At 52.2% G+C, this 25,693-nt stretch overlaps 2 protein-coding genes across 2 annotated transcripts in view; both read right to left on the reverse strand.

Moving 5' to 3' along the window:
* Positions 1-6,853, reverse strand: part of Igdcc3 (immunoglobulin superfamily DCC subclass member 3) — a 40,217-nt gene extending 33,364 nt beyond the window's left edge. The window contains exons 1-2 of the mRNA XM_027926218.3: positions 6,748-6,853; positions 4,223-4,528 (exon numbers count right to left, since the gene is read on the reverse strand). Coding sequence (XP_027782019.2) covers positions 4,223-4,528; positions 6,748-6,853 — 412 coding nt within the window. The remainder of the gene's footprint in view (positions 1-4,222; positions 4,529-6,747) is intronic.
* A 5,189-nt stretch (positions 6,854-12,042) lies between these two features.
* Positions 12,043-25,693, reverse strand: part of Igdcc4 (immunoglobulin superfamily DCC subclass member 4) — a 34,768-nt gene continuing 21,117 nt past the window's right edge. Inside the window, exons 6-20 of the mRNA XM_027926106.2 lie at positions 23,840-23,995; positions 22,724-23,137; positions 22,015-22,179; positions 21,332-21,469; positions 20,159-20,329; positions 18,914-19,150; positions 18,684-18,785; positions 17,092-17,275; positions 16,143-16,270; positions 15,654-15,824; positions 15,330-15,467; positions 14,302-14,407; positions 13,528-13,756; positions 12,658-12,819; positions 12,043-12,453 (exon numbers count right to left, since the gene is read on the reverse strand). Coding sequence (XP_027781907.1) covers positions 12,043-12,453; positions 12,658-12,819; positions 13,528-13,756; positions 14,302-14,407; positions 15,330-15,467; positions 15,654-15,824; positions 16,143-16,270; positions 17,092-17,275; positions 18,684-18,785; positions 18,914-19,150; positions 20,159-20,329; positions 21,332-21,469; positions 22,015-22,179; positions 22,724-23,137; positions 23,840-23,995 — 2,912 coding nt within the window. The remainder of the gene's footprint in view (positions 12,454-12,657; positions 12,820-13,527; positions 13,757-14,301; positions 14,408-15,329; positions 15,468-15,653; positions 15,825-16,142; positions 16,271-17,091; positions 17,276-18,683; positions 18,786-18,913; positions 19,151-20,158; positions 20,330-21,331; positions 21,470-22,014; positions 22,180-22,723; positions 23,138-23,839; positions 23,996-25,693) is intronic.

A 25,693-nucleotide genomic window follows, 5' to 3' on the forward strand; every position in this document is an offset into this window, starting at 1 on the left:
TAATCCCAGTATTCAGGAGGCAGGAGGATCACAAGTTTGAGGCCAGTCTTGGCAACTTACCAAGACCCTGTCTCAAAATAAAATTTAAAAAGGACTGGAGGTGTGGCCCAGGGTGGAGCCTTGCTTAAATGAGTCCCAGAGTCAGTTTGGTTTGAAAAACCCTGCACTGGAGCATAGGGCTCTTGACTCCAGCTCCCCAGAGGCCAAGAGGTGAGGGGCAGGGGCTGAGGGATCCTGCCTAAGGACCGGAGGGGGGCTGGGATGGCCCCCCATTATCCCTGCTCCTTGAAGCTGGCCCTTCCCTCTTTGGAGTCCTCCAGGCATGGGGACCTCAAAAGTGGGAGTCAGTGCGTGTGTCCAGATGGTCTCCTAGGCCTGCCCAGCTCAGTCCACACTCTGAGACCTGGGAGAACCCCTGACCTTTCCAGGAGAGGGTGAAACAGAACAAGAAGCCCCCCAGCTCCAACAACTCCACAGCCCAATGGAGTAAGCCCTAAAGGAATCCCAGCAAGGGAGAAGCTGGGGCTGGGAGCGGAGCCCAGCAGTTTGCTTCCACTGCATTTAACCTCCGCGGGCAGCAAGATTTTATTCAAAACTTTTGCCAGTGACACTGCCTTTAAATGAAAAAAGGGCTCTTCTCCCACCACTGAGTGGGGCTCTGACCACTGAGTGGCTCCCGTGTGCCAGGCAACGTGGGATAAGCTGGTCCTCATGATCCTCCTATAGGTTACGATTATACCCACCTGTCACAGGTAAGGAAACTGGGCCAAGGGAACATGAACTTGTCCAGGTCTCACTGTTAACAAGTCTCAGTTTCAATCCTCAAACTATTAGCACATGGAACTGCAACGCAGAGAGCCCACGAGTCCTGGGGACACGAATAGTTTCAGGAGCCTGGGCCATTGTATCGGAAAAGGGAAGAACTTGAAATTGAATTCCCAAGGAATTAGTCTGCAGTGTAGACCACCCTGGTCAGGCCATCTTTCAAGGACAGCATTTGAGCTCATGGAGTGGAAAGTGGTCCATTCCCAGTCATGGTCCTCTGGCTCAGGGCCCAGATGTCCCAGCTGACCTGCACATAGAACTGGATGCCCACGTGCCTCACTGTGCCTGGGAGGACAGCTTGTCTGTGAGTGGTACTGAGCATGCTCCTTCCCATCAGCCCCATGGAGCAGGCAGGAAAAGCAGGGGGCTGAGGAGGCTCCTAACACCTTTTCAGAAAGCCACCCTCCCATGTCACACAACATCTGTAGTGCCAGCGGGCAAATGGGCAGGAGGTGATCACCAAGGAGGAAACCCAGGCGGCTAATCAGCTTTGAAGCTTTCTAGGAACACCAGCCCATGAAGTAAGAAAAGGGATCCAGCCGCCCAATTGCTTGGCGTCCAAGCATTTCCCCATGGGGCCATACCCTTGTCAGGGACAGGCCATGTCAGACTGCCAGTGCTTAGGGGCAAACCCTTCAGCTGTCTCCAGGACCCCCAAGGATTATCCAGGCTGACCCCACTCACATCTTAATTCCTTATACTGTTAGGGTTAAAGGAAACCAAACATCTTGAAGGTATTACCATTTATAGGGAAACATATTTGCAGGCTGAGGCTATAGCTCAGTGGTAGAGCGCTTGCCTAGCAGGTGCAAGGCCTGGGATCAATCCCCAGTACCAAAAAAAAAAAAAAAAAAATAGAGTTTCTCCCCTTTCCCCTGCCTTTTCTCCCCTCCCTCAAAACCCCTGGGGATTTATTTCCCAGGACCCCAGGCTGGTGATGCAGAGATTCCACAGGGCCTCTGTCCCTCAGCACCAACACAGGCCTGGGAGGATGTGGACAGCATCTCCCTGAGGAGTCTCATTTCTTCCACCCTCAGTCTTCCCTGAGTTCCCACCCTCTGTCCACTATATCTTCCACACACCCAGCCATCTGCTCCCAGGCTCCAGCCACCCTCCCCCTGTACTGCCAGGAAGCTTGGATGAGGGGTGGCTGAGCCAGAAGTGATTCTGTCTCAAAGTCCAGGGCTGCCTCCCAGGGAGCTCCATATGGGGGCCTGGATCAGCCTTCCTTAGAACAAAGGGGCATCTTAAGCCCAGCGAGAGGGCTCCTGCCTTGAACAATTCATCACTCACCAACCATTCAGAGCAACTGTGCAAATGCCCTCAGAGCCGGGAAGAAAACTTGTTGGGCGCTGGGCCAGGGAAAAGGCAGAGTGCCATAGGAGGTAAATGGAGGCATATTGTTCAGGCCGCCTAGAGCGCAGTCCTGGCTCTTCTGCTTAGAAGAATGTCACTGAACCCCTGCTAAGGTTTAGTTTTCTCATCTGTGAAAGGGAAATGATGATGGCCTATCTTCCAGGGTCCTGGTGATGACTCAGTGAGTTAATCCACCAGGGTGCCTGGCATGCAGCAAGTACTCACTAAGCCATAGCTACAGATTATTACCAATGAATGCCAAAACAGCCTCTCCAAGGGACAACCACCTCCCCAAAGTATAGATGTATGAAATGGAGAACATTTTTTACTTGCCAAAACTTTTGCCCTGTGTCAAGAGCAGTGCTTCTCAACCATGACCCCCCATGGGTGTCCTCAGCTTGCTGCCTCCCCAAGATGCATCACTAATTTTGGTTTACACAACACACTCTGGATGTGCATAGCACAGCATGGATCAAACACAACAATAATAATAGCAGAATTTTCAGGACACAGCAGCTAAAGTACAACTATTATTTTTATCACCACAACAATAGATGATCCATCAGGGCCAGCAAAGCACAGTTCTAGAGCTGAAATACCTTGTCTGGCCTTTTCTCTCCCATCCAAAAAAGCTCATTAGCATAAAGATGGATGCTATCAATGAGATAAGCCTTAAATATAAATTATATATATATATCGGGAGGATTCCCCGGGAGCTGTGTGAAGTGTTTTCCTGCAGTTCAAAAATAAAGTTTGTTCCTGCTTCAGTGGCTCATGATTTGTGCCCAGCCAGACTGTGGCATATATATATATATATATAATTTGGTACTGGGGATTGAACTCAGGGACACTCAACCACTGAGTCACATCCCGGCCCTATTTTTGTATTTTATTTAGAGACAGGGTCTCACTGAATTGCTTAGCACCGTTCCATTGCTGAGGCTGGCTTTGAACTTGGGATCCTACTGCCTTAGCCTCCCAAGCCACCGGTAACGGTGTGCTCCACTGCCCCCAGTCACATATTTTTTTAAAATATATTTTTTAGTTGTAGATGGACACAGTACCTTTACTTTATTTATTTATTTTTATGTGTGCTGAGGATCAAACCCAGTGTTTCACATGTGCTAGGCGAGCACTCTATCACTGAGCCACAATTCCAGCCCCTACCACATATTTTTTTATTGATTTATTTTTCTTATGGTATTGGGAATTGAACCCAGGGCCTCAGGCTTGTTAGGCAAATGCTCTGCCATTGAGCTGTATCCCCAACCTACCATATACTTTTAAAATAAGTTTGGTGACAAGCTTCAGCACTCCACTGCTTGTATAGAGAGGTCTTATACTACCCAAAAAGTTCTAAAGTCAGCACGTAATTTAAAAAATATATGCAGCCAGGGCTGGGGTTGTGGCTCAAAGGAAGAGTGCTCACCTAGCATGCGTGAGGCACTGGGTTCGATCCTTAGCACCACAAAAAATAAAAAATAAAAAAAAATAAAGGTATTGTGTCCACTTACAACTAAAAAATAAATGTTTAAAAAAATGCATGTAGGGGGCTGGAGATATAGCTCAGTTGGTAGAGTGCTTGCCTCACATGCACAAGGCCATGGGTTCAATCCCCAGCACCAGACACAAACACACACACACACACACACACACACAAAATGCATGTAGCACAAAAATTTCTTACATCACTCACAAATAAGGCATTATTTACATAAGAAACATATTCAATGGATCAAGATGCTTGAAGGTACCACAGACATACGCAGCTAAGACAAGCTGGTCCAAGACTAAAGCCCAAGAATCCTCACCCCCACACCGGGAGTGTTTGGCTACATTCTTGTGCATTCAACATTCCAATCCCTTAAAGGAGCACATGATACAATTTATCACCCCAATTCATGCCATGCACCTCTTAACTGACCCATGCTGGGAAATTAGTTCTCCAGAACATTGCAAGAGATGGCACTTCCTTCCTGCCCCCAGGTGACCCTGGATTACCAATCTGACTTACACAAAAGGAAACGGGGTGTGCACTTACTTGCAGCCTGGATTCGAGCCTTCCGGCTGACCACCAGTCCAAAGCGGTTCTGAGCCACACACTCATAGTCACCCTCATCTGAAGGGCTGCCTCCCCGCTCCAGCCTGAAGTGATGGATCAGCAAGGACCCATTGGCCAGCAAGGTAGAGTGGGTACTCTCAGCAAGCTCCACCCCATTCTTCCTCCAGGTTATTCGCACTGGAGGGGTCCCCTCCACTTTGCAGCCCAGCACTACAGGCTGCCCTGGGACAGCAACATCATCACTGGGCTCCACAGCAAATGCCAGTTCTGCAGAGTGGCCAAGACCTGCATCAGGGAAGGGGAGATGAGAGGAAAAGGAGACCTTAGTGTAAAATCCACACACTGGGATTTCCAGTTCCCTGGGCCTAGCATCCCATTCCCATGTTTCAGTCATGTTAATAGAAATCCCTATTATATACAGAACCTTATGCATTGCAAAGTACCATCCCAAGCAGTATTTTCTTAATCACAGACCACCTCAGAAAGATGAATATTATTTGTACCATTTCCTCTTTCACCAAAAAAGAAACTAAAGCCCAAATATGTTAAGGGACTTGCCCAGGGTTTCACAGTTAGTAGCTACAAATCTGTGATTCAAGACTGATTCCAACACAGCTGCTGCCCTTCTGGGGTCACCCTGGATAAGCACTGAAGTCTCACAGACATCAGGAGGTGATCTTAGGTGAAAGGATCAACTTGTCTTGGCTTCTCACTTCTCATCTGTTTAAATTAGGGAACAACAATGTAGCTTGTGTCATAGGGTTGTTTGACATGATTTACAAACTCAGTGCACTATGGATATTCAAAAGTTCTAAAGAAATGTAATGAGATAGTAATAAATCATGCTTCTTTTTGCTGGCAAAATCATCAGAGGCCTGGTTCAATGCCTGGCATAGGGAGCAGGGGGTGGGGGCCCATTACCCAGGGTACAGGCTAGGCTGTGGCTTGTAGACCCCTTCCCTCCCTGCTCTGGGTGTTGGACCAGTGAGTGGCCTTTGTTATAAGGAGAGATGAGAAGTCATAAGCACCAACTAAGATTCCCAACACTTAGCAGGACAGGGACCTAGAGCCTTTTACTATTGCAGAAGAAAAGAAATGAGCTGAGAAAGGAGGAGGGAAAAGAAGAGGCTGATCTGGAAATCAGAAGCCCGACAGGAGGAACAAGCATCCCAGGCACGATGCCAAGTCACCAAGTTCTCCAGCAGCCAACTTACCAGACCTGTTACAACTTCACTCCAGGAGGAATGAACCCACCTGGTCTGAATGGGCAGCCACAAATTCCTGCTCACATTTCCAGGGAAATAGTGATCTTGAAACTGGCCCAGCCCAACAGATCAGGGCCCTCCCCTGCTAGGGGATATCGGGAAGTGGGTGAGGAGAAAGGAGGAGTGCCGAATGCTGGGCATCGCCCAGACCCCCAGGGATATGTGAGGTTTTAAGGCACTTGAGGATCATACTCCAAACCCTCACCATCCTCCCCATATTCAGAGTTTTAGCTGCCTGAGTCCCTAATTCAACCCGGGTATAGCCACCCGGGAGACTAAAGTTTCTCCCTGATGTGAACGCAATATTCTGCTTGTTAGAAGGGAAGAAGAGAGAAAATAGCCCAAATGTGTGTCTGCTGAGAATTTGGAGTGGGAGAGGAAGGGACTAGATTGGCATCCCTCTCCCATTTGATGGGCCCCTTACAGTCACCAAGGGAACAGGGTGCTGGTGATGGAGCTCAGGGCAGCAAAGCCGGACAGCGCCGCGAGCCCAGGGACAGGGTCTCTCTACGAGTACACTCTCTGGGGAAGGGCGCGGCACGTGGGCATCTGGTGGCTGGCTCTGGCTCTCAGAAGGTTCTCCTCTCCTCCTTCTCTCCTGGGCTCTCTCCCGGCTCGCTCTCTCCCCACACGCCGCCCGCCCAGAATCTTCCTCCTCCTCTTCCTCCATCTGTCCTGAGCACTCCCGGCCTCAGTCTCAACTCCAAATCTGGGATGTGCCCTCTCAGTCCCGCGCAGTGGACTGGGATCCGGCCTCCGCCCCGCGGTCTACTGTCTCCTGCCTCTGTCGGTCGCCTCGGGCGACTCAGAGTCCACGGCTAGGCTACAAGCGTCCCAGTTCGCCTCCCTCGGCTGGGACTCAGCCATGCAGTCTCCCCTGGCTGGTTTCTGTATCCCCAACGCCAGCCCGCTCCCCTCCCCTAGCTCCTGTTTCGCCACCCTCCTGGCCACTCGGTCCGAGATCTGGGTCCTGTCCTGCGTCCCGGAGTGGTAGCGGACCGAGCCCGGGAATCTCTCCTGGGGCTCCGTTCTCAGCACCCCGCTTCAGTCTTAGGCAGCCCCGCCTCGGTTTCTCTCTCGGTCCCTCTCCACTCTGTCCCGCTCGGTCCCTTCTGAGCCAGGTCTGCCCGCAGGTCCGCGCCGCACTCCCGGGGTCCGCCCCTCGCGCCCGCTTACTCCCCTCCGGTCCAGCCCTGGGCTCTGTCCACAGCCGCTGGGGCTGAGGGCGCCCTCGCTCACCCTCGCTTGGCGCGGGCAGCAGTAGCGGCAGCAGCAGCGATAGCAGGAGCCGGGGCCAGCGCGGCGCAGGAGGGCGGCGCGGGGACGCGGTGCGCGGCGCAGCCATGGGGCTCTCGGTCCGCTGGGCTCGGCGACGCGCAGCTCCCGGGCCTCTCGCGGCTCACAGCGTCCCGCGGGGCCGGCGCCGGGGCCGGGGCCGGGGCTCTGGCCGGGGCCGAGCCCGGGCGGCGGGGGGCTGGGGCCGCATGCCTGCCTAGGAACGCGGGGGGCGCAGAGGGAGCTCCGCTTGCGCCATCTTGCACCCACTCCGGCGATCTGTCAGCCTCGCCCGGGGTGCGCGCTCCGCACTCGCACCGCCCGCGCCCGCCCCGCCCTCCTCCTCTGCCCGCCGCCCCCCTTCTCTCCCCTCCGGGTCCCCTCCCCCAGCCCCCTCTCCCCGGAGGCCGGGTCTGGGGAACAAAAGAGCCGGCGAGCGCTTTAAGCGGCCGGACATTCCCGGCTGCGCGGCGGACGCGCCCCCTGCGCTTTGAACTGTGGCTGGAGCGGCCGGCGCCGTCTCGGGCTGTAGCCCTGTGTCCCCTCGCGGCCCGCCAGTCCCGGACTTGAGCGTCTGGAGAAGTATAGACCCAGCGGAACACGTCAGGGCTGAGAAGAAACACGCAAAGCTGCGGGATTTACTCTGACCCACTCTTTCTGCTGCGCCCTCCTCCAATGTATCCAAGACTTTATTTTAGGGCTAATTCCCTAGAAGCTACTCAAAGTTGTCAGAGACTGAGAATTCCGTGGGCACCTGGTCTTTCCTCTCAAACTCAAAGCATAGGTCGTTCTGCCGCAAGACTGGCTTTCCTAGACTAGGAGTTAAGGCAACTCCTCAATCTTGGGTAGATTGCCTGAGAAGAACAGACCCAACAGGATCCACCCCACTTTTGCCTGCTGCCTGGCCCAGGAAATCACTCACTGAGCTTGTCTGAAAGGTGAAGATAATCATATCTCTCCTACACGACCCAGGAGACCTTTAAATGGCACAGGCCTGGACAAATGATTTAGTAACTGGGAAAGCACACTGAAAATTAAAATTGTCAATAACATCTCTGTGCCACACAGATTCTGATGTTTCGTGTCAGAAAACATAAGACGATAACAAAGGTGCCTATGAGAATATTACAGAAGGCAAGCATGTCTCTTAGGGCAAATGTATTCTTGCTAGCCCTGGAGCTCTGGCTTCACTCGGTTATTTGCTCCTCTGCCATTGGATTGGCAGTGCTGGGAATTCAACCCAGTGCCTCATACTTGCTAGGCAAGTGCTCTACCACTGAGCCACAAACCCAGCCCCTTTTATTTTATTTTGAGATACAGTCCCATTAACTTGTTCAGAGTGGCTTCAAACTTGCAATCCTCCTGCCTTGGCATCGTGAGTAGCTGAGATTACAGGTGTGCATCATTGTGCAAGCCTTAAGTCTGTCTTTTGATATTAACTCTGGACCCTTGGAACTAGGAGTGTTATATAAAGTCATTTTTGGTGGTAAATGCCTGCAGAAATCAGACTGCTTTTACATGGACAAGTCTGCTAATGAGAGGGTTTGTACAGCACAGGGACTCCTCACTCTCCAGTAGAAACTGGAAGATGAGCCTGAGAAACAAGACGTAAGGCATGTGAGCAGTGGGAGGCGATGGAGAAATTCAAGGTCAGGGACCCAGTGTGTCATAGCCCCAAATGGATTTCATTGTGAGAATTGGCAAGTGAGGCCTCTACTGGCCATAGGAAAGGTAGGGAAAGAGGGACCTCCCAGGCCTAAAGTCCTGGAACTACTCCCCTGCAGGGCTTGAATCCTCAACAACCCCTTCTTGACATGTCCTAGGCTCTGAGAGGTCAAATTGGTGTCCTGAATTGTTGTCATTTTAAATTCATCTTGACAAGTGTTTAATTCTTCTTTATCACAACGCTTGGTCTGAGAGTGATATGCAAATAATGGCTATTCTATTGCATGCAAAATGTGCAGTATCTCTCTGTATGATCTGTCAATTAACTCTGGGTCTGGCCCACCCGCCACTTTGGGGGTGGTCCTGGTCAGGACAGTCTCTGGCTCTTGGTTTCTTCCAATAGAAAAATCCATTCCTGGCTCTTTATAGAGCCTGGAGCAGCTGCCAGCTGTGATCCTGAGATGTGCTTGGGGTGTGAGTGTGAAGTTCTGGATGTCAGACTGTGTATGCACTTGAGTTAATGGACACCAGCGTGTTTGTGTAGGTGACTATGCATCTGTGAATCTGAGCTCACAGACATAGTGCCCATGTGTGTGAATGTGCAGGCATCAGTAATTTTGATGACCAGCTATAAAGAATGGTTGTGGAACCCACAGCTCTTTCCTTGTACCTAAGAAAGTTCAGGAAAGTGTGTGCCCAGATGCAGAGAGGTCCCCAGAGAGTTTGCATGCCATCAAAGAACACATCTTCCCTCATGGTTTCTTTGTGTGGGGAGGGGTGTTTAACACTGGGCCTTTTGAATGCTTATGATAGGCAAGTGCTCTACCAAAGAGTTACACCCCCAGCCCCTTTTCCTAAACTTAAATCTTTTTCTTAAGTGCCTGTTGAGGGGAGGAGATGGGTTAGTTCTTTCTTGTGAACATTTTCTCTACCCTTAAAAAAAACCACCATTTCCTATCCTTGTAGGAAATGAACTCCCCAGGGTAGAAAAGCTGAGAGAATTCGAAACATTAGTTCCATAAAGAATAACATATGTCTGGAAAATAGTTTATTAATTCATTACGGGGGTAGATACATGATCAATGCCTTAGCTTAACACTAAAGAATATCATATTCATAAGGAAAAAAATGCTGGAAAAATAATTAAATAATACATCATAAACTAAATATAGACAAATAAATGAGCAAGTACCGATTACACTTGTCATGCATCAAGAAAAGGAAGATTTTTAAATGAGACTCAAAAAACTTAAGGCATCAATGGTAGGTGACAAAGGGATTAATACCCTATAAAAGGCCAATAGACTCTTTTCTAATAAAAATACTGCTACAAAGACACAAACCTAACACTTCCAAATTACCCAGAGCCCAAATCATATATAATGCTAGTGAGTAATGGCCACTTTCTTATCAACTGTGAGTTATAGGCAGATACCAGATTTATTACTTATTTGCTTTTGAGAAACAATTTTCCACCTAACCTAATGGGTTATAAATTGTCTCATTTGCAGCTATTTAATTTAAACCAGAACCTCAGTGCCTGTTAAACAAGAACATGAAAAATGACTATGTGGTGTAATGCTAAGAGCCTACTGTTAAAACAGCCATTTAATTCAGAGCAGTTTTTTTCTTAAAAAAAAAAAAAATCAAACCAGGAAAATAAAATGAGGCTTTTGACCTTCACAGCAACGATGAAACATACACAGTGGCGTCGGCTACGGCAAAGCTGAATGCTGCAGAAAGAGTATAAGTGACAATTCTGTCTTTAACGAGATACAAAACCGACATTAATAATCTTTAGTGTTATCATAGGCTGGCTGAAGGAGGGGAGGAGGAGGAAATGTAGGTGAGGATGTCAACCGTGAGTGACACCCGAGTGTAATAAACACAGATGCATTCAGGAGCTGAGGAGGCTGCAGCTCCACTGAGAGACATTTCAACGTTAAAAAAAAAAAAGACGGAAAGAAAAGAAAAGAAAGATAGACTGCTTATTTCTAATTTGGCCCAGAAGTCAGAGTTAACTCTTGATGTGCAGATCAGTTAAAAAGACGCAGTTAGGGAGCAAGAGACCCCACATTCTATGCTCCTGAGAGGGCTGAGGTGAAAAATCAAATAAATGACAGGGTTTTCACTGCACAGGAAACAGAAGTCAAGCTTGTCCCTGTGCAACGGGTCAATAGAAAATTACTTCAGGATTCAAAAAAAAAAAAAAGAAAGAAAAAAATAGTAAAATAAGCCAAACCCACTTTTCCTATGAAAGACCTCCCTTCCAGCCTCCTGGAGGAAGAGACTCCAGTCCCCCTACCTAGATCCAGTCCCATTCAATGTGCTGGGGTGGGGTGCAAGCTGCTGGGCTGCCCCCCTTACTCCAGCTCCCCTCTCCCCTTTCAGCTTCAGGAGGGAAGAAAGGTAACAATCCACCTCCATCCTGAATGGAACGGAGGAAATCCCTATATTCCAAGCTTCTGGGTCATAGTTCCCTTCTGCCTCAAAACTTCCCTTGTGACTTGGATTCATCAGCTCTATGGAGAACCCTCCCATCCCAGGCCCAAGGAGAAAGAGGAAGTGGAAGCTAGGTCTTCTCCAAACCTGCCCTGGGGGCGGGTGGTCTACCTGGGGAGGGGGCCGGTGGAGGAGGACCGAGCAGAGGAAGTGGGGGAAGAGGTGGAGGGAGGGGTGTGTGTTCAGGGGAATGTGGCTGACATAGGAGTCATGCTGTGGCCTGAAGCAGACATGAGGTAGCCATGTTGTTAGGGAAGGGTGCAGAGGTTGAAGCCAGGCAGAACTGGATGGCACAGTCTGGAGAGACATGAGGGATAAGAGAGACAGACAAAGGGAAACGAGAGAGGAAAGGGAGACCTCACTGGGAAGAGGACACTGGAACTGGAACCCAGAGAGCAAACTATCTAGAGATAGATCACTAGAGCAGGGAAGGGGGAGAAAGGAAGGGAGTGGGGAAAAGAATATAGATTTCCAAAGCCAGGCACTTCCCAAATTATAAAATCAGACACAGAGTTGCTCTGAGTGGAGCCCGTGTCACCCTCTAAATTTGGGTCATGGGGTGATGGGAGGTGAAGGCGGTGTGGCTAAAATGTCAGGCATTCAGAGCCTACTGCACTCAGCCCAGCCAGACAGGAGAGTGGGCTGGGGCCGTCTTTGTCAGACAGGGCATTGGAGACACTCGCAGAGTGTGTAATAAAAGGCTGGGTGACAGAGGTGGGAGCCCACAGGGATGGGGACTAACCACTCTGGGATACTGTTCTGACCTGGAGAATCGATTAGGCCATAATCACCATTATGGTAGCCAGGGTTTCCCAGTTCACCAACCAGTACACACACATGTGGCTTCACACATGTGCACATCACACGTAGCTGTGTCTCACATGTCTCTCACATATTTATCACATGTGTGTCACAAAGAGTGTGGGGGGAGTGAATGATCCAATTCTTCCTCTCCCCCCAGCCAAAGCATCCTAGGAGGCTCCAAAGGGCTTGATGATATCTGCAGGTACACATGTGTATAGGCATGGCCATGCATGTCATGTACCATGAGCCATATTAGCCTGCTTAGACTGCACCTTCTGCTTAGGGGAGCTAAGCAGAGGAGGAGACAGGGACCCTGGGCAGGCCTGGGCTGGCTCCTGGAGAGCAGGGGGCTTTGGGCTGGCAGCTGTTCCCACAAGCCTCCTCCGGAGCCTCACTGGGCTGGAGATCCGGATAGGGGCAGGAGGCACTGGCTGCCTCTGGCAAGCAGGTAAGTCTGTCTGGTCCAGTGGCTGTCTGCTCACAGCCTTCCAGCTCCCTGTCTAGCCAGTCTGCCTGGGGCCTGAGATCCACAACACCAGAGGAGAGGCCAGAAGCCTCTGCAGGCAGAGAGTCCTGAGGCTCTATGTCTTGGAGATGGAGGTCAGGGCTCCCTTTGGATGCACTGAAGTCAGAGTGGACAATGACCTCGGCCTCCACCTGGTTTCCGCAGGCTGGGGGTGGCTTCTTCCTCCCATTACCCTGGTTAGAGCACAGAACACAAAGACCAGGGACCATCACTGAGAATGATCAGAAACAAGAACCACATATGTGGAACAGAGAGAGACTGACTCTACATCAGGGTATATGTATCATATGAGAAGTGGAAAAGGAAACAGGAAGTGTCCCACCAAGATGATGATAATATCCAGATCCTTTTCTAACCCTTATTCCCAGGATACTGACCTTTATAGCATCATACACCAGAGCCTGCAGCAACAGCGTCTGTCCAGTTCCAGCAGGGGGCAACAGGGCCTGGGTCAGAGCAGGCCTGGGGCCCACCTGGGGCAGCTCGCAGCTGGCCCAGGAACCTGCCCAGCTTGGCCCACCTGGCTGAGCCCAGGAGATCTGCACAGGAGAAAGAAGAGGACACTGAGGAGCGTGATGGGGATTGGCTGGGAGAGGGAAGCACGAAGGAGGGAAGTAGATGGGACCATGGAGAAGCAGAGCCCAGAGTCCTGGCCCCCTTCTATCTCCCTGACCACAGGTTCCCTGCTAAAGCCCCTTCCCAAGGACGGGGTGAAGCACAGGAAGGCCGTGTGTGAGTGGGAGAGTTTGCAGATGCAGCCCCTCTGTAGACAGCCTAATACCAGCCTGGCAGGGAGGTGAGGGAAGGACTGGGTCAGCTGGCTGAGATGAGTGACCACTGCCAGTGTGGGGGAGCTCTATCTTTCAGGGGCCTGCCCTTATCTTGGTCCCACTTGGCCACAGACAAGCTGACCAGCTTCTTCTCCCTCCTCAGTCTTAAGAAGGCTCCCAGCTCTGGGGACGAAGAGGGATCTGGGTGTTCTGGCCAGCTCCAGTCACCTGCAAACAATGACTTTCCCCTTGATGAGAAGCAGGCCAGCATATTCTGCGGGAATGGAGACCCACCTGCTTCCTGGTTCTGCCAATCATTGATGGAGAGGGGAGAATGTGCCTCTTTTGCAATTGGGTATGTGTGGTGTGGGGGCTGGTGACCCTTGCAGTCACACGTTGTGCTTTGGCGCCCTCTGGTGTCCTATTTGGGAATGAGCAGGAGCGGGGGTCTCTGATGTAAACTAGACTTCAGTCTACCTTTCTCTTGGAGTGACCCCGGCAGTCCGAAATGCTGCCACCCATAAGGCTGTGCACTTCAGCCTTGTCTTCCATGTCTGAGGGTGGTGGGGACCAGTCCTGGGGCCGGGGGTGCACAAGGGACTCCAGCTCATGGGCAGCAGGGAGACTAGGTGGGCCCAGCCGGGCTCTAGAGTACAGCGCTGGGTTCCCAGCTGTGGCCGTGGAGGACAGGCCTGGGAGGGCTTCCCTGGAAGGCAAGATGGGAAACAAGGCCCAGTGGTCAGAGTGGAGAGTGGGCTGGGACTGGCATCCAGCCCTGCTATTTCTCAGGCCAGGTTCCTGCCTACCTTTGGGCCCTGTTTTCCAATCTACACAAAGAGTAGGGAACAACTATTATCCAAACAGCCCGACAGGGTTCCTTCTACCCCAGCTCCAGAAATATGGAAGTCTGGGGCCTTTATTTCCAAGATGTTGGAAGCATGAGCAAGGTGATTTGGTCTGTCCTTGCTGACTGGGAGACTCCCTAAGCCCACCCCCATTCTTATAAGAACATCTCCCACCACTCCCATGTCCCTTCATCCTAGAGTCCTATCTAATTTAATTTAATTTTTGCAATGCTTGGGTTCAAACATGGCCTCACACCTACATGCTAGGCAAGTGTTCTACCCCCAAGCTTGGCCTCCAGCTCCCCAAGTCCTAACTTTAATGGGGATCCTGGTGACTTTCCCTGTTTGCCCATTCTGCAGCCCTTTCTGGAAATCTGTCTTTGGTCAGATAGGTGTCCTTGCCCACCTGTGGGGGCTGCGTCGCAGGCCAGCACACATGCAGGCTAGGAGGCAGAGGAGGCCCAGGCAGACACCCACGATGATGCCTGTGACTGAGTGCACATCCAAGGAGTCTGGCGGGACAAAAACGGAACAGAGATAGTCAAATACAGGAGAAAGGCAGTGGCTCACAAATCAGGATGACTCGAGCTTCCACAGGAGACCACTGGCTTCAGCTTTCAGCAGCTTGCGATCTTCTCATGCAAAGACAGGAGGGCCCTACACCCTCACACGGCCCACCACCACCCGCCTGGTGGTCCCACCCCACACATCCACAGGCTGTGGTCTGTTCACATCAAACTGGCCTTTCAATTCAGTGAACCGCCTGCCTGCCCGCTAGATCTTGCTTCATGGTGTGCAGTTGCCTCGGGCCCACGTGGCTTAACGCTCTGTGGTCATCATCTTAAAATTCATAATTTTTTGCGGGGGGTACTGGGGGGGCACTCGATCACTGAGCCACAACCCCAGCCCTATTTTGTATTTTATTTAGAGACAGGGTCTCACTGAGTTGCTTAGCACCTCGCTTTTTCCTGAGGCTGACTTTAAACTCGTGATCCCCTTGCCTCAGCCTCCTGAGCCGCTGGGATTACAGGCGTGCACCACAACGCTCAGCTTAAATTTGTAATTTTTTAAAATGAAGAGCCCTGGATTATCATTTTACACTGAGCCCTGAAAGTCACTTAGCCAGTCCCACCCACCTCCAGCCAAAAAGCTCATCACCTGGCCAAGCCAATCCACCAATCAAAAGCAATCTCTCAAAGAAATGGTCTCTAAGCCACACCAGTCTGCTAGGAAGCTGGCCTCTCAACCAAGTCACCACCTTACCACTTTCTCCCTTCCAGTTCAACCTGCTCCCAACCAACCAGGAGGGCAGCTGTCCAAACTGAGAGTTGAGTAGTTGTACCCAGAGGCAGGGGCTTGGAAGTCTACTCCAGGAGCTGCTGGGGACCTGGCTGCCCCAGGGTAGGTAGTCCTCCTTCCTCCAGACCCTCCTACCTGAGAACTTCTCCTGGAGAGTGATTACATCCTGCAGGCGGGAGAAGGGCCCAGGGCCCACCTCTGTGCGTGCCCCCATCTTGAAGAAGTACCTGGTGTCGCTCTCCAGGCCATGCACCTCAGCACTGAAGATGTTTCCTGGGGTGGGGGAAGTGGGAGAGCAGGGTGATGGGTGGGTGGGGTGGGGTGCAGGGCTGAGAAGTCGGCCTTTCACTGGGCAGCAGAGGCTCCCTGTTAATCCCAGAAGCCCCAGAATGGCTTCGGTGCTGCTCTCCTCGAGAGCCCGGCTGCTGGAGTGGGGGTGGGCTGGGCAGGGGCCCTCACCCTCGGTGGTGAGCAGTGTCCACTGGTGCTCGGGCTGGCTGTGGTTGTTGCTGTATAGGATCAGATATTCCACGATCTCACCATTGGGTTCCGTGGGGGGACACCAGTGCAGCCGAACAGTGGATGGCGTCAGAGGGCTCAGGCGCAGGTCAGACGGTGGCGTCGAGGGCCCTGGAGTGCAGGGGAGGGATGAGAGCAGGGCCACTGGAAGCCCAGCTCTGCGGACAAGGGAGTCAGGGGATGAGAGTCCGCCCCCCTCCTCCCTCATGGAGCAAGCCACACAGCCGGGATGAGCTCTGGCCTCTAGTTGGGGAGTCCCTGAGAATGGCAGGGGCAGTGCTCCTCAGCTCCTCCCCTCTCTGAAGCTCTCCTCCACTCAGCTCTGCCCAGACCTTGAGATTCTGAGAGATGCTTCAGAAAAGAGGGCCACGGGAGCAAGAAGGAGAGAGGCAGGAGGTGGGCTGGTGGCGAGGGGCTGAGACCACTCACGGTCAGGCAGGGTGGAGCGCTCCACCACAGAGCCAAAAGGCCCGTCCACATCCACTCCATGAGACTGCACCGCAAACTCGTACTTGGTAAAAGGCTTCAGCCCGCCAATGAGGATGTCTTCTCCAGAGCTGTGGGGCAGGAGCTGGCTAGTGCTCTGGGCATTGCCAGCAGGCCTCGCCCCTGCCTGCCCCCAAGGCCCAGCCCCCAGCCCTAGGCCTTGCTCTGGAAAGGGAGCTGGCCTGGCCTAGGGCCACAAACACACCCCAGAGGACCTACAGAGAGGTGGGGATGGATGTCCCTCCACTTCTAATCTCCAAGCCAGACCCCCCCTCTCCAGAGAGCCTTCCTGAATTAATCCAGTTAATTTCCCCACCCCAGGAACCGTTTCTCCATCTTGGCTTAATTCTGCCTTAGTGGCAATTGTACACATCAAAAAAAAATTTTTTTAAATATATATATATATTTCAGTTGTTGATGGACCTTTAATTTTATTTATTTATATGTGGTGCTGAGAACGGAACCCAGGGCCTCACACATGCCAGGCAAGCAAGCACTCTACCACTGAGCCACAACCCCAGCCCCAGACATCAGGGGCTTTTAATGCAGTGTTTGTCAAAGGAACAGCTCCTCAAGCTGCCTCCCATCTCTCTGAGGGTGGGTTTCTGAGGACAGTGGCAGGGCTTTCTCCCTGCAGACAGGAGCCCCTGGAGGCTGGAGAAGCAAGTTGATTCTGTGGCCATTCTCCAAAGGTGGAGACCAATGCTCTGTCCTGAGGAGATGGTCAAACAGCCTCTCCTTTCTCACCCGTCACCTTCTGGTCCACAGGCAAGGCAGTGGGCCCCGCAGACCTTCAGCGCGCCATAGTGGAAACAGGTGAGCCGTCTCTGAACCCCAGGGTCCCGTGTCCCCTGGCCCCCCACTTTCCCCAGCATCAGTCCCTCCTCCCCACCTGGTATAATAGGTGACCAGGGAGGCGTTCCTCAGCCCCCAGGGGCTGAAGCGCACCGTGTAGTTGACAATCTTGACTGTGGTGAAGTCTGGCTTTTTCCACCGGAGCCAGATAGACGTGGAGCTGTTTGATTCTGCATGGACGTGGGCGGGGGGCAAGGGCGGCCCCCTCTGGATGGGTAGGTCTAGAAGGGGAAGATTAGAGTGTGGGGAAGGGAGAGAGGACACTCCCCCCACTGTATAGTGGTCACAGTCCCTGAGGCTTGCCCTTGGGCCCTTTCTTTTGATCCTACAGGTAACAAAACTGAGACTCCCAACAATCTAAGTGATTTTTGTCAAGGGCACACACATAGCAGATATAGGACATAAGAATGCAATGTATACATAGAGAGACAGCATACTGTGGCTTAAGAAGAGTGCAGATTCTAGAGCTAGGCTGCCTTGGTTCAAATTCCAGCTCTGCCACTTACTAGCTATGTGACTTTAGAGAAGTTACTTAATCTCTCTGTGCCTCCATTCCCTATTCTGTAAGTGCATCTGATGATAGTACCTACCTCATGGGGTTGTTATGAGGACTCAGTTCATTAATATTTATAAAGCAGATAGGAAAGTGTCTGGCACACAGTATGTACTATTTGATGATAAGTGTTTATTATATAAACATAAAATAGAATAAACTCCATGACAGCAGGTACCTTATTTGTGTTGATCATCACTAAATTCCCAGAACAGAGCTGGCACGTAGTAGATACTCAGTAAAAAAATTGCTGAATGAATAAATGAACAAACTGGAATTAGAACCCAGGTTTCTTGGCTTCTCTTGAGCACTTTTCCTGCTCTACCACATGGCTGAAAATCAGCCTGGAAGTCAGGGGTGAGGAAGTACCATGACCGGCAACCAAGGGCTACAGAGCAGTGCAACACAGCAGAAAGACCCACCTCGGAGCCAGGAATCTGTCTGGTCTCAGCTGTGTGTGACCTGGGACAAGCCTACCTCTCTGAGCCTTGGTTTCCCTGTAGAGCACACAGGGACACTCTCCCTGTCCAGAGTGGAAAGATGATCAGATAGATGGTGTGATGTGGGTGGATGTGTTTGAAAAGTTTTTTTAAGGCCAAACTTGGGCTCAGGAATCACTGAGCCTGCCGGATGTGGTGGTGCACACCTGTAATCCCAGCGGCTTGGGAGGTTTAGGCGGGAGGATCATGCATTCAAAGCCAGCCTCAGCAACTTAACAAGGTCTTAGGTAACTCAGTGAGACACTGTCTCTAAATAAAGATACAAAATAGGGCTGAGGATGTGGCTCAGTGGTCGAGTGCCCAGAATTCAATCCCAAAAAATACCCCCCCCAAAAAAAAAAGAAAAGAAAAGAAAAAGAAAAAGAGGCAACAGGCCTGAAATACAGCGAACGAGCAGGGGCTGGGGCTCTCTTTAGCCTGGCCAGGAAGAGGACCGCTACCCAGGAAGATGGGCTTCAGAGTGAGCTGAGGCTACCACCCTGCCTGCCCTGCTGGTCAGACTGGCCCAGGGTAGAGGGCAGCAAGCGGCCCGCAGGCCCCTCCCCTGCCACCGCCCCTCCTCCCCAGCACCCTCACCTGGCGTGGGTGCCTTCTCCGTCTTGCCCTTCCACACTGCTGCGTAGCCATCCTCGTATTTGTTGAACGCCACAAGCTTCACCTCGTACAGCCGGCCAGGGACTGGGGAAGGTCACAGGGTCACTCATTGGCTAGAAGGACTCTGCAGCCACTGTCCCCTCTTCCGCCCTGTGTCTGGTCCCTGATGCAGTCCTGTCCCCGCCTCCCGTCCCCGTCCCCAGGCTCCTCACCTAGTTGGGTAAGCTCATACTGCTTCACTTTCTTCTTGAGCCTGACAGGCCCCACGTCCCAAGCCTGGTCTCCGCGGCTCCCTGGGGGGCGGTCACCACCAGCTTCCTCCTCGGCCCCCACTTCCCGCCAGTACAGTTTATAGCCAGAGATCTGGGTGGGGTGAGGGGGTGGCTGCCATGACACGACCAGAGACTCCATCCTTGCCCGGACCTTCAATTCTGCAGGGGCAAAAGGGACTGGGGACAGAAGAGCAGGATGGGGAAAAGGAGGGAGAATGAGGAATGCAGAGAAAGAAACCGGGGTGGTGGGGGGAGGGGCCAGGGAAGAGGCAGGGAGATGGGGTTCCAGGGAGCCTCGCAGTGTCTCCCCAGCATGGCTCCACTCAGCTGGCACCTGGACTCAGGCAGAGCTCGGAGTGCAGGGGCCTGCTGAGCATTTGCCAAGGGGCATTGAGGGGCACCTTTGTCTGGCACAGAGGAGGCTCTGTAAGTTTCCTGAAGGAGCAAATTCCGGCAAGGGGCTAGAGAAACCAGGAAGGAGAAGGCGAGCCATCAGAGTGGGGAGTCCCACTTGGAACCCAAAGTGGGGGCTTACTATGGGTCAGACACTGTTTAAAGCACTTTGCATGTGTATTTTAACTTTATTCTTATAATCTTATAAAACAAACAAACAAAAAAACCCTTTGTTTTTAAAGTACTGGGGATTGAAGCTAGGACCTTGTGCACACTAGGCAAAAGCACTCTACTACTGAGCTTCATCCCCAGCTCAGCAAACACTATGATCTCCATTTTACAAATAGGAAAACCGATGCTCAGAGAAGTTAAGTAACTTGCCCAGTGTCAGATAGTATGTGTGCCAGGTTTTGTCTGCACTTAATCACTCTATTACTGGGCCTCTCCAGGAAAACAACAATCATAATCACCAAAGCAGCTGCCACCTAACGGGTTCTCCTGAGGTTCTAAGCAAGTCATTTATGATACGTTAATTATTAATCCATGTGCCATGTCTCATCAGTAAATGAAGCTTAAGAGTTGTGAATGGTTTGTCCAAGGTCAAAGGGTAGACAGAAAGGACACTAGGGCCCAGCCCTTCACCCTGGCTTCCCTTACCTGTGAAGCAGGGGGAGCTATAGAAGGCCTCTGATGGATGGGGTGGTGAGGTCTTGGGGTCCAAGGGCACACACATACTCACACTGTCACACCCACACTGCCACACTCACTGTTCTGTTCCCTCCAGCCCCATACCATGGCTCTGGTTGTGCACGCTGGGTGTCCTGTGCTGCATCCATGGTGAGGGGGCCCCGTAGCCGGCCCCAGTGCCCGCCGACACCCTCACACGGTACAGCTTGTTTGGCTGAAGGGAGTTTAGCATAAGCTGAGTCTCGTTCCCTGGCACCTCGGTGGAGAAAATCTGATCTGCTGGGACAAGAAAGATGGGCTGCTGGCTATTACCTGGGGACCATGACCTCTAAGCTCCCTACACTGACTCTTCCACTTCAGATCCTGGTTCCTCCGTGCCTGCTGGGGCCTGAGGCCCTCCGAACCTGGTCAGACTCCAGGCTCCAGGGCCCACTCCTGGGCCTCAGCTCTGGCTGATGTAGTCCAGCAAGCATGCAGAGAACCAGGCATGCTCTCCCCTTACCTGTGGGCTATCAATGACCCCTCAACACACACCAGAATGCAGACTCAAGGCTGGCCAGGAAGGCCATCAACTACCACCTGGCTTCTAGAGCCCTGAGAATTACCTTCTCCTCCCTCCTCGCCCTTAGCCTGGACTTCCAGTTACTTTCCTTCTCCTATCTCTACCCCTTCCGAGCCCCTTCCCTATATGACTCCATCTGCCCTAACACAGCCCTCTGTATCCATTTTTCCAAGCCCCAAGAGCACACCTTCCACCTCCTCATCTCTAATCTGTTTTTTGAGCCAGAAGGATTCCAAGGATTACCTGTGTCTCCTTTCATAGATGAGGAAACAGAGACCCAAATGGACTACACATTGCAGCTGCAGAGGAGGTAGGACTAGACCCCAGGCCTCCCTTGGCCTTGAGCAGCCTCTTTGCCTGCCCTTCTCATCCCTGCTGACCCCACCCCCAGCCCAGGCTGCTCTATTTTGGGGGGAGGGGGTACTGGGTATTGAACTCAGAGGCACTCGACCACTGAGCCACATCCCCAGCCCTATTTTGAATTTTATTTAGAGACAGTCTCATTCACTGAGTTGCTTAGGGCCTCGCTTTTGCTGATGCTGGCTTTGAACTCGCGATCCTCCTGCCTCAGCCTCCCGAGCTGGGATTACACGCTGCTCTTTCCCAGGGTCGGCTTTCCCCACTCCACCACCCCTCAGGCTCCCCCTCTGTTCAACTCTCCAGCAGCTCAGACCGTTGAGTAACTCCCAACCACCCTGCCCCTGCCTGCCACTCACCTTCCTTTCCCAAACCGTACTCTATCTTGTACTTCACCACCTGCCCATTGCTCAGGTTGGGGGGCAGGGGCAGCCACGCCACCCTGATGTCCGAGGGGTTGGGGCTGGACAGGGCAAGCTGGGGCGCTGCACTGGGGACTGAGACAGAAGAACATCAGCATGAGCTCTGCTCCACCGTCGTGGGAGGTGAGACTCAGGAGCGGCCAGAGACTTGCCCAGGTCACACAGCAAGTCAGAAGTAGGCCCAGGACCAGGATCTGAGGGAGGAAAGGGAGCCTCTCAGGGGAGCCCTAAGCTGGAGGATAAGGGGACATTCTTCCCACCCTGAAGCTAGATAATGGTGTGGGGCACAATGTTCCCATTCAGTGGCTCAATGCCCCTGGCCCTTCCCCTAGCTGGATAGTACATGGGTGTCAGGGAGAAGGACTGTATGATATGGGGAATCCCAAGTCCTGGGCTCAAGTCCCAGCTGTACTACTGACCTTGGGCAAGTCACTCTCATTTGCTGGGCTTCAGTTTCCCCAATTTAGAGACCCTGCATACTCCCTTATAGGGCACAAAAGATGACACAGGCAGGCAAAAGTGCCTTGGTGCAACCCTAGTAAAGAGAAGGGGAGCCACCCCCTCGACCCCAGGGAGCTCTCTGGACCCCAGGCTGCCAGCTACAGGTTCGGAGGCCCTACCGTCATCCAAGGTGTGCACCAGTGCTGGGGTGGAGGTGCGGCTGGCCCCCAGCTGGGAGTAGGCCACCACGTAGAACTCATAATCTGTGTTGGGTTCCAGGTCCCGAACCTGTAGCTCTGTGGTGTCATTGTTCACTGCAAACTGGTATTCCACATTGTCCATGCCTGGGTGGTAACACAAGGGACAATGGGACTATCAAAGGGCCACCCTAGGCCCTGGCCATCGGGAGTGTGTCTAGAGATATTCCGTAGCATCTCCATCTCTAATAGTCTATTTATAGCTAAATCATCCCAGATACTCTGAGCTGGAAAGTATAAACTCCCTTGGCTTCTAGTCTTCTCATTGTATTAGTTTCTCCCCTGGCTGTGAGGTTCTTTCTGGTGTCTAACTGAAATAATTCCTGTTGCAGTTAGTTAACTGGGGTAGGAGGTGGCTCCAGGAATTACCAGAAATTTTCCCTAAAGGAGAAGCATCCTCTCCTTTCTCTTATATCAAAAGTGGCAGAGGAGAAGTGACCCACATACATTGAACGTCCCTCTAGCACCTGGCTGAAGATCCCCAACAGATAAGTGGATCTCTTCTGTGGGCTCCAACCCCATCCCCAGAGGCACCCACCAGAAAACCCTTCAGTCATCCAACTTGTGCTCGCTCCCTAATATGCAGGGCGTAGGCTTCTGCTGGGGCCCCTGGGGACTTGGGTAGACGTACCCCGTGCCTTCTGGTAGTGGAGGGAGAAACCAATGATCTGTTCACTGTGCAGCTGGGGCCGCTCCCAGGCCACTAGTACAGCGGAGCTGCTCAGCGGTGTGGCGGTAACCCGAGTGGGGGCGCTGGGCAGTCCCTCGCGCACCACCACCGCCAGCGGCGCGGCGGCGCACGCAGTTCCCGCGCTGTTCTCCGCCACGCACTGGTAGTAGCCAGCATCCTGCAGGCCGATCTGCGTGATGACCAAGCTGCCACCGCCACCCTGGACCTTGACGCGCCCATTGGGCCTCAGCGGCGCCCCGTCGTGCAGCCAGCGCAGCGCTGGTTTGGGCTCCCCAGTCGCGCGGCACACGAAGCGCGCGGTGCTCGCCCGTGTCCGCGACAGCGCCTCTGGCGCCTGAGAGATAGCAGGTGCAGCTGGGGGCGGGAGGGACAACGCTGACCACGGTCTCCTGCCACTAGGGGCTCTATTCCTTCCCCCGTTACCCCTACCGTGCCGCCCCCACTCCCTTCTCCAGTCATTCTAACCTGTCCCAGACTCACCCCTCCCTAACTAGTCCAGCGCAGGTCTATCCCGCCTGCCCCAGGTACCTCGCACAGGCCTCTCCCGAATGGTCCCCAGGACTCTAGAGCCTCCACTAAAACTCTCCGCTCCTGCCGGCTCTAACCCCACGCCCTCACTTACCCACCTCCTTCTCCTCTACCTGCCAACGTCTCCCACACCTAACAGTTCTTGCCCTCTCTGCAGTTATCCCAAGCCGGAACAAGCCTGGTGCCCAGTCTTACTACCACCCAGACTGCTCTGCTACCTCTTCCAGTACTCCCCCGCCCCACGCATCCACCCAAGCCACGCCCGAGACCCCTTCTCCTGTCCCTCACTCAACTCCACCCACCACTCCATCCTCCAGGTACTATTTAACATACCCCCATCTACCTCCTCACCAGGACTCCTCCCATGAGCTCGTCCTCCCTAACCCTTTCTCATCCTCCAGGAGCATCCTTCCGTCCCTCTACAAGTCCACCTGCTTACTTCCCCTTCCTTAGTGTCCCCTCAGGCCCGGCAGATCCACTCCAGTCCCCCTCCTCCACACTGCTCGCTCATCCTTGATCCCACCTCACCCAGCACGCGGAGCTCCGCGGCGGCGGTGGCGAAGTCGCGAGTGCGGGGCTTGTTGGCTCGGCAGACGTAGACACCAGAGTGCCGGGGCTGAGCGCTGGCGATGAGCAGGTTGGTGCGGCCCAGCACGATGACATCGGTGGAGATGGGCTTCCCGTCTGCAGCAAGAGGGGAGGCCCGCTAGAGGGGGGCGCTCCTCCGCCCCCTCACCGGACCTCGGGAATCCGCTACAGCAAGTAAAGTTAACACCACAATCGCTGGCTGGAATCTCAGCTCCTTCTCTTGCCAGCCCAGTGGCCCTCTATTGTCCCTGATTTTTCGTGTTTTTTTTTTTTTTTTTTTTTTTTTGTACTGGAGATTGAACCCAGGGACGCCCAATCACTGAGCCACATCCCCCAGCCCTTTTTAAATGTTTTATTTAGAGACAGGGTCTCACTGAGTTTCTTAGGGCCTCATTATAAGGCTGGTTTTAAATTCATGATCCTCGGGCTGGGGATGTGGCTCAAGCGGTAGCGCGCTTGCCTGGCATGCGTGGGTCGCTGGGTTCGATCCTCAACACCACATAAAAATAAAGATATTGTGTCCACCTAAAACTAAAAAATAAATATTTATAAATAAATAAATAAACAAATAAATCCATGATCCTCCTGCCTCAGACTCCTGGGATTACAGGTGTGCGTCACTGAGTCAGGCTTGTTCCTGTCTTTAGTGGGGAGAGAGTCCCTAAGTGGAAGGACAGCTGTGAAGGGGAAAGAGTAAGGTCTGAAAACTCCTGGCGCACAGTAAAGGCATATAATAAGTATTTGGTACGCTAATCACTCACTGATATTACCATTATTAATTTAACTTCTCTCAAGGACATTCCTTCCCTATGGTCTTACCTCAGTACTGTGATGAGGACTGCACTAGTAAAATATGGCCAGAGCAAAAATTTAAATATGTGCAGAGACTTTTATCTTGATGTAAAATGAAAGCCATTTAAAAGCTCTTGCCTTTACAGGCATGTATGGAAAATCCAGACAACAAATGCAAATGACCGCTGGTCATGATGGTGCATGCCTGTAATCCTAGCAGCTTGGGATACTGAGGCAGGAGAATCACGAGTTCAAAGCCAGCCTCAGCAACTTATCAAGGCCCAATCAGGGAGACCCTGTTTCTAAATAACATATAAAAGGGACTAGGATGTGGGTCAGTACTTAAGCACCTCCAAGCTGAGTTCATTCCCAGGTATCAAAAAGAAAAAGAAAAAGAAAAAAAAAAAACTGAAAATGACCAAGAAATTTAAAAATGCACAACAAAACATGTTAATTTTCATCCATCAACTTGGGAATGGTTTCAAAAACAGTAAATTACAATGATGGAGAAAGGGTCATAAAAGAGCTCCATCTTGACCTTGAGGCCAGGAATTCCACTTATCCATCCTGGTCCCATGGAGATGATTAGACTCATAGGCAAGTATTTTTTGTTTGTTTGTTTGTTTTTTGGTACAAGGGATTAAATCCAGGGGTGCTTAACCACTAAGCCACATCCCCAGCTCCTGCTTTTTTTTTTCTTATATATTTAGAGACAGGGTCTTGCTGAGTTGCTTAGGGCCTCGCTAAATTGCTGAGGCTGGCTTTGAACTCATGATCCTCCTGCCTCAGCCTCCCAAGCCTCTAGGATTACAGGCGCTCAGCCACTGTGCCTGCCATAGGCAAGTATTTGTTAGCAGGAAAGACCACTGCAGTGTTAACTGAAATAGCAAACAACTGCGAAGAACTTAAATATACAACAGTAGGAACTGGTGGATCACATTATAGATGCATTCCTATGATGGAGTATTATAGGCATTCGAATTATTTTTGAAAAAATGTTAA

The sequence above is a fragment of the Marmota flaviventris genome, chromosome 2 (assembly GCF_047511675.1).
Source record: "Marmota flaviventris isolate mMarFla1 chromosome 2, mMarFla1.hap1, whole genome shotgun sequence".
Classification (NCBI taxonomy): Eukaryota; Metazoa; Chordata; class Mammalia; order Rodentia; family Sciuridae; genus Marmota; species Marmota flaviventris.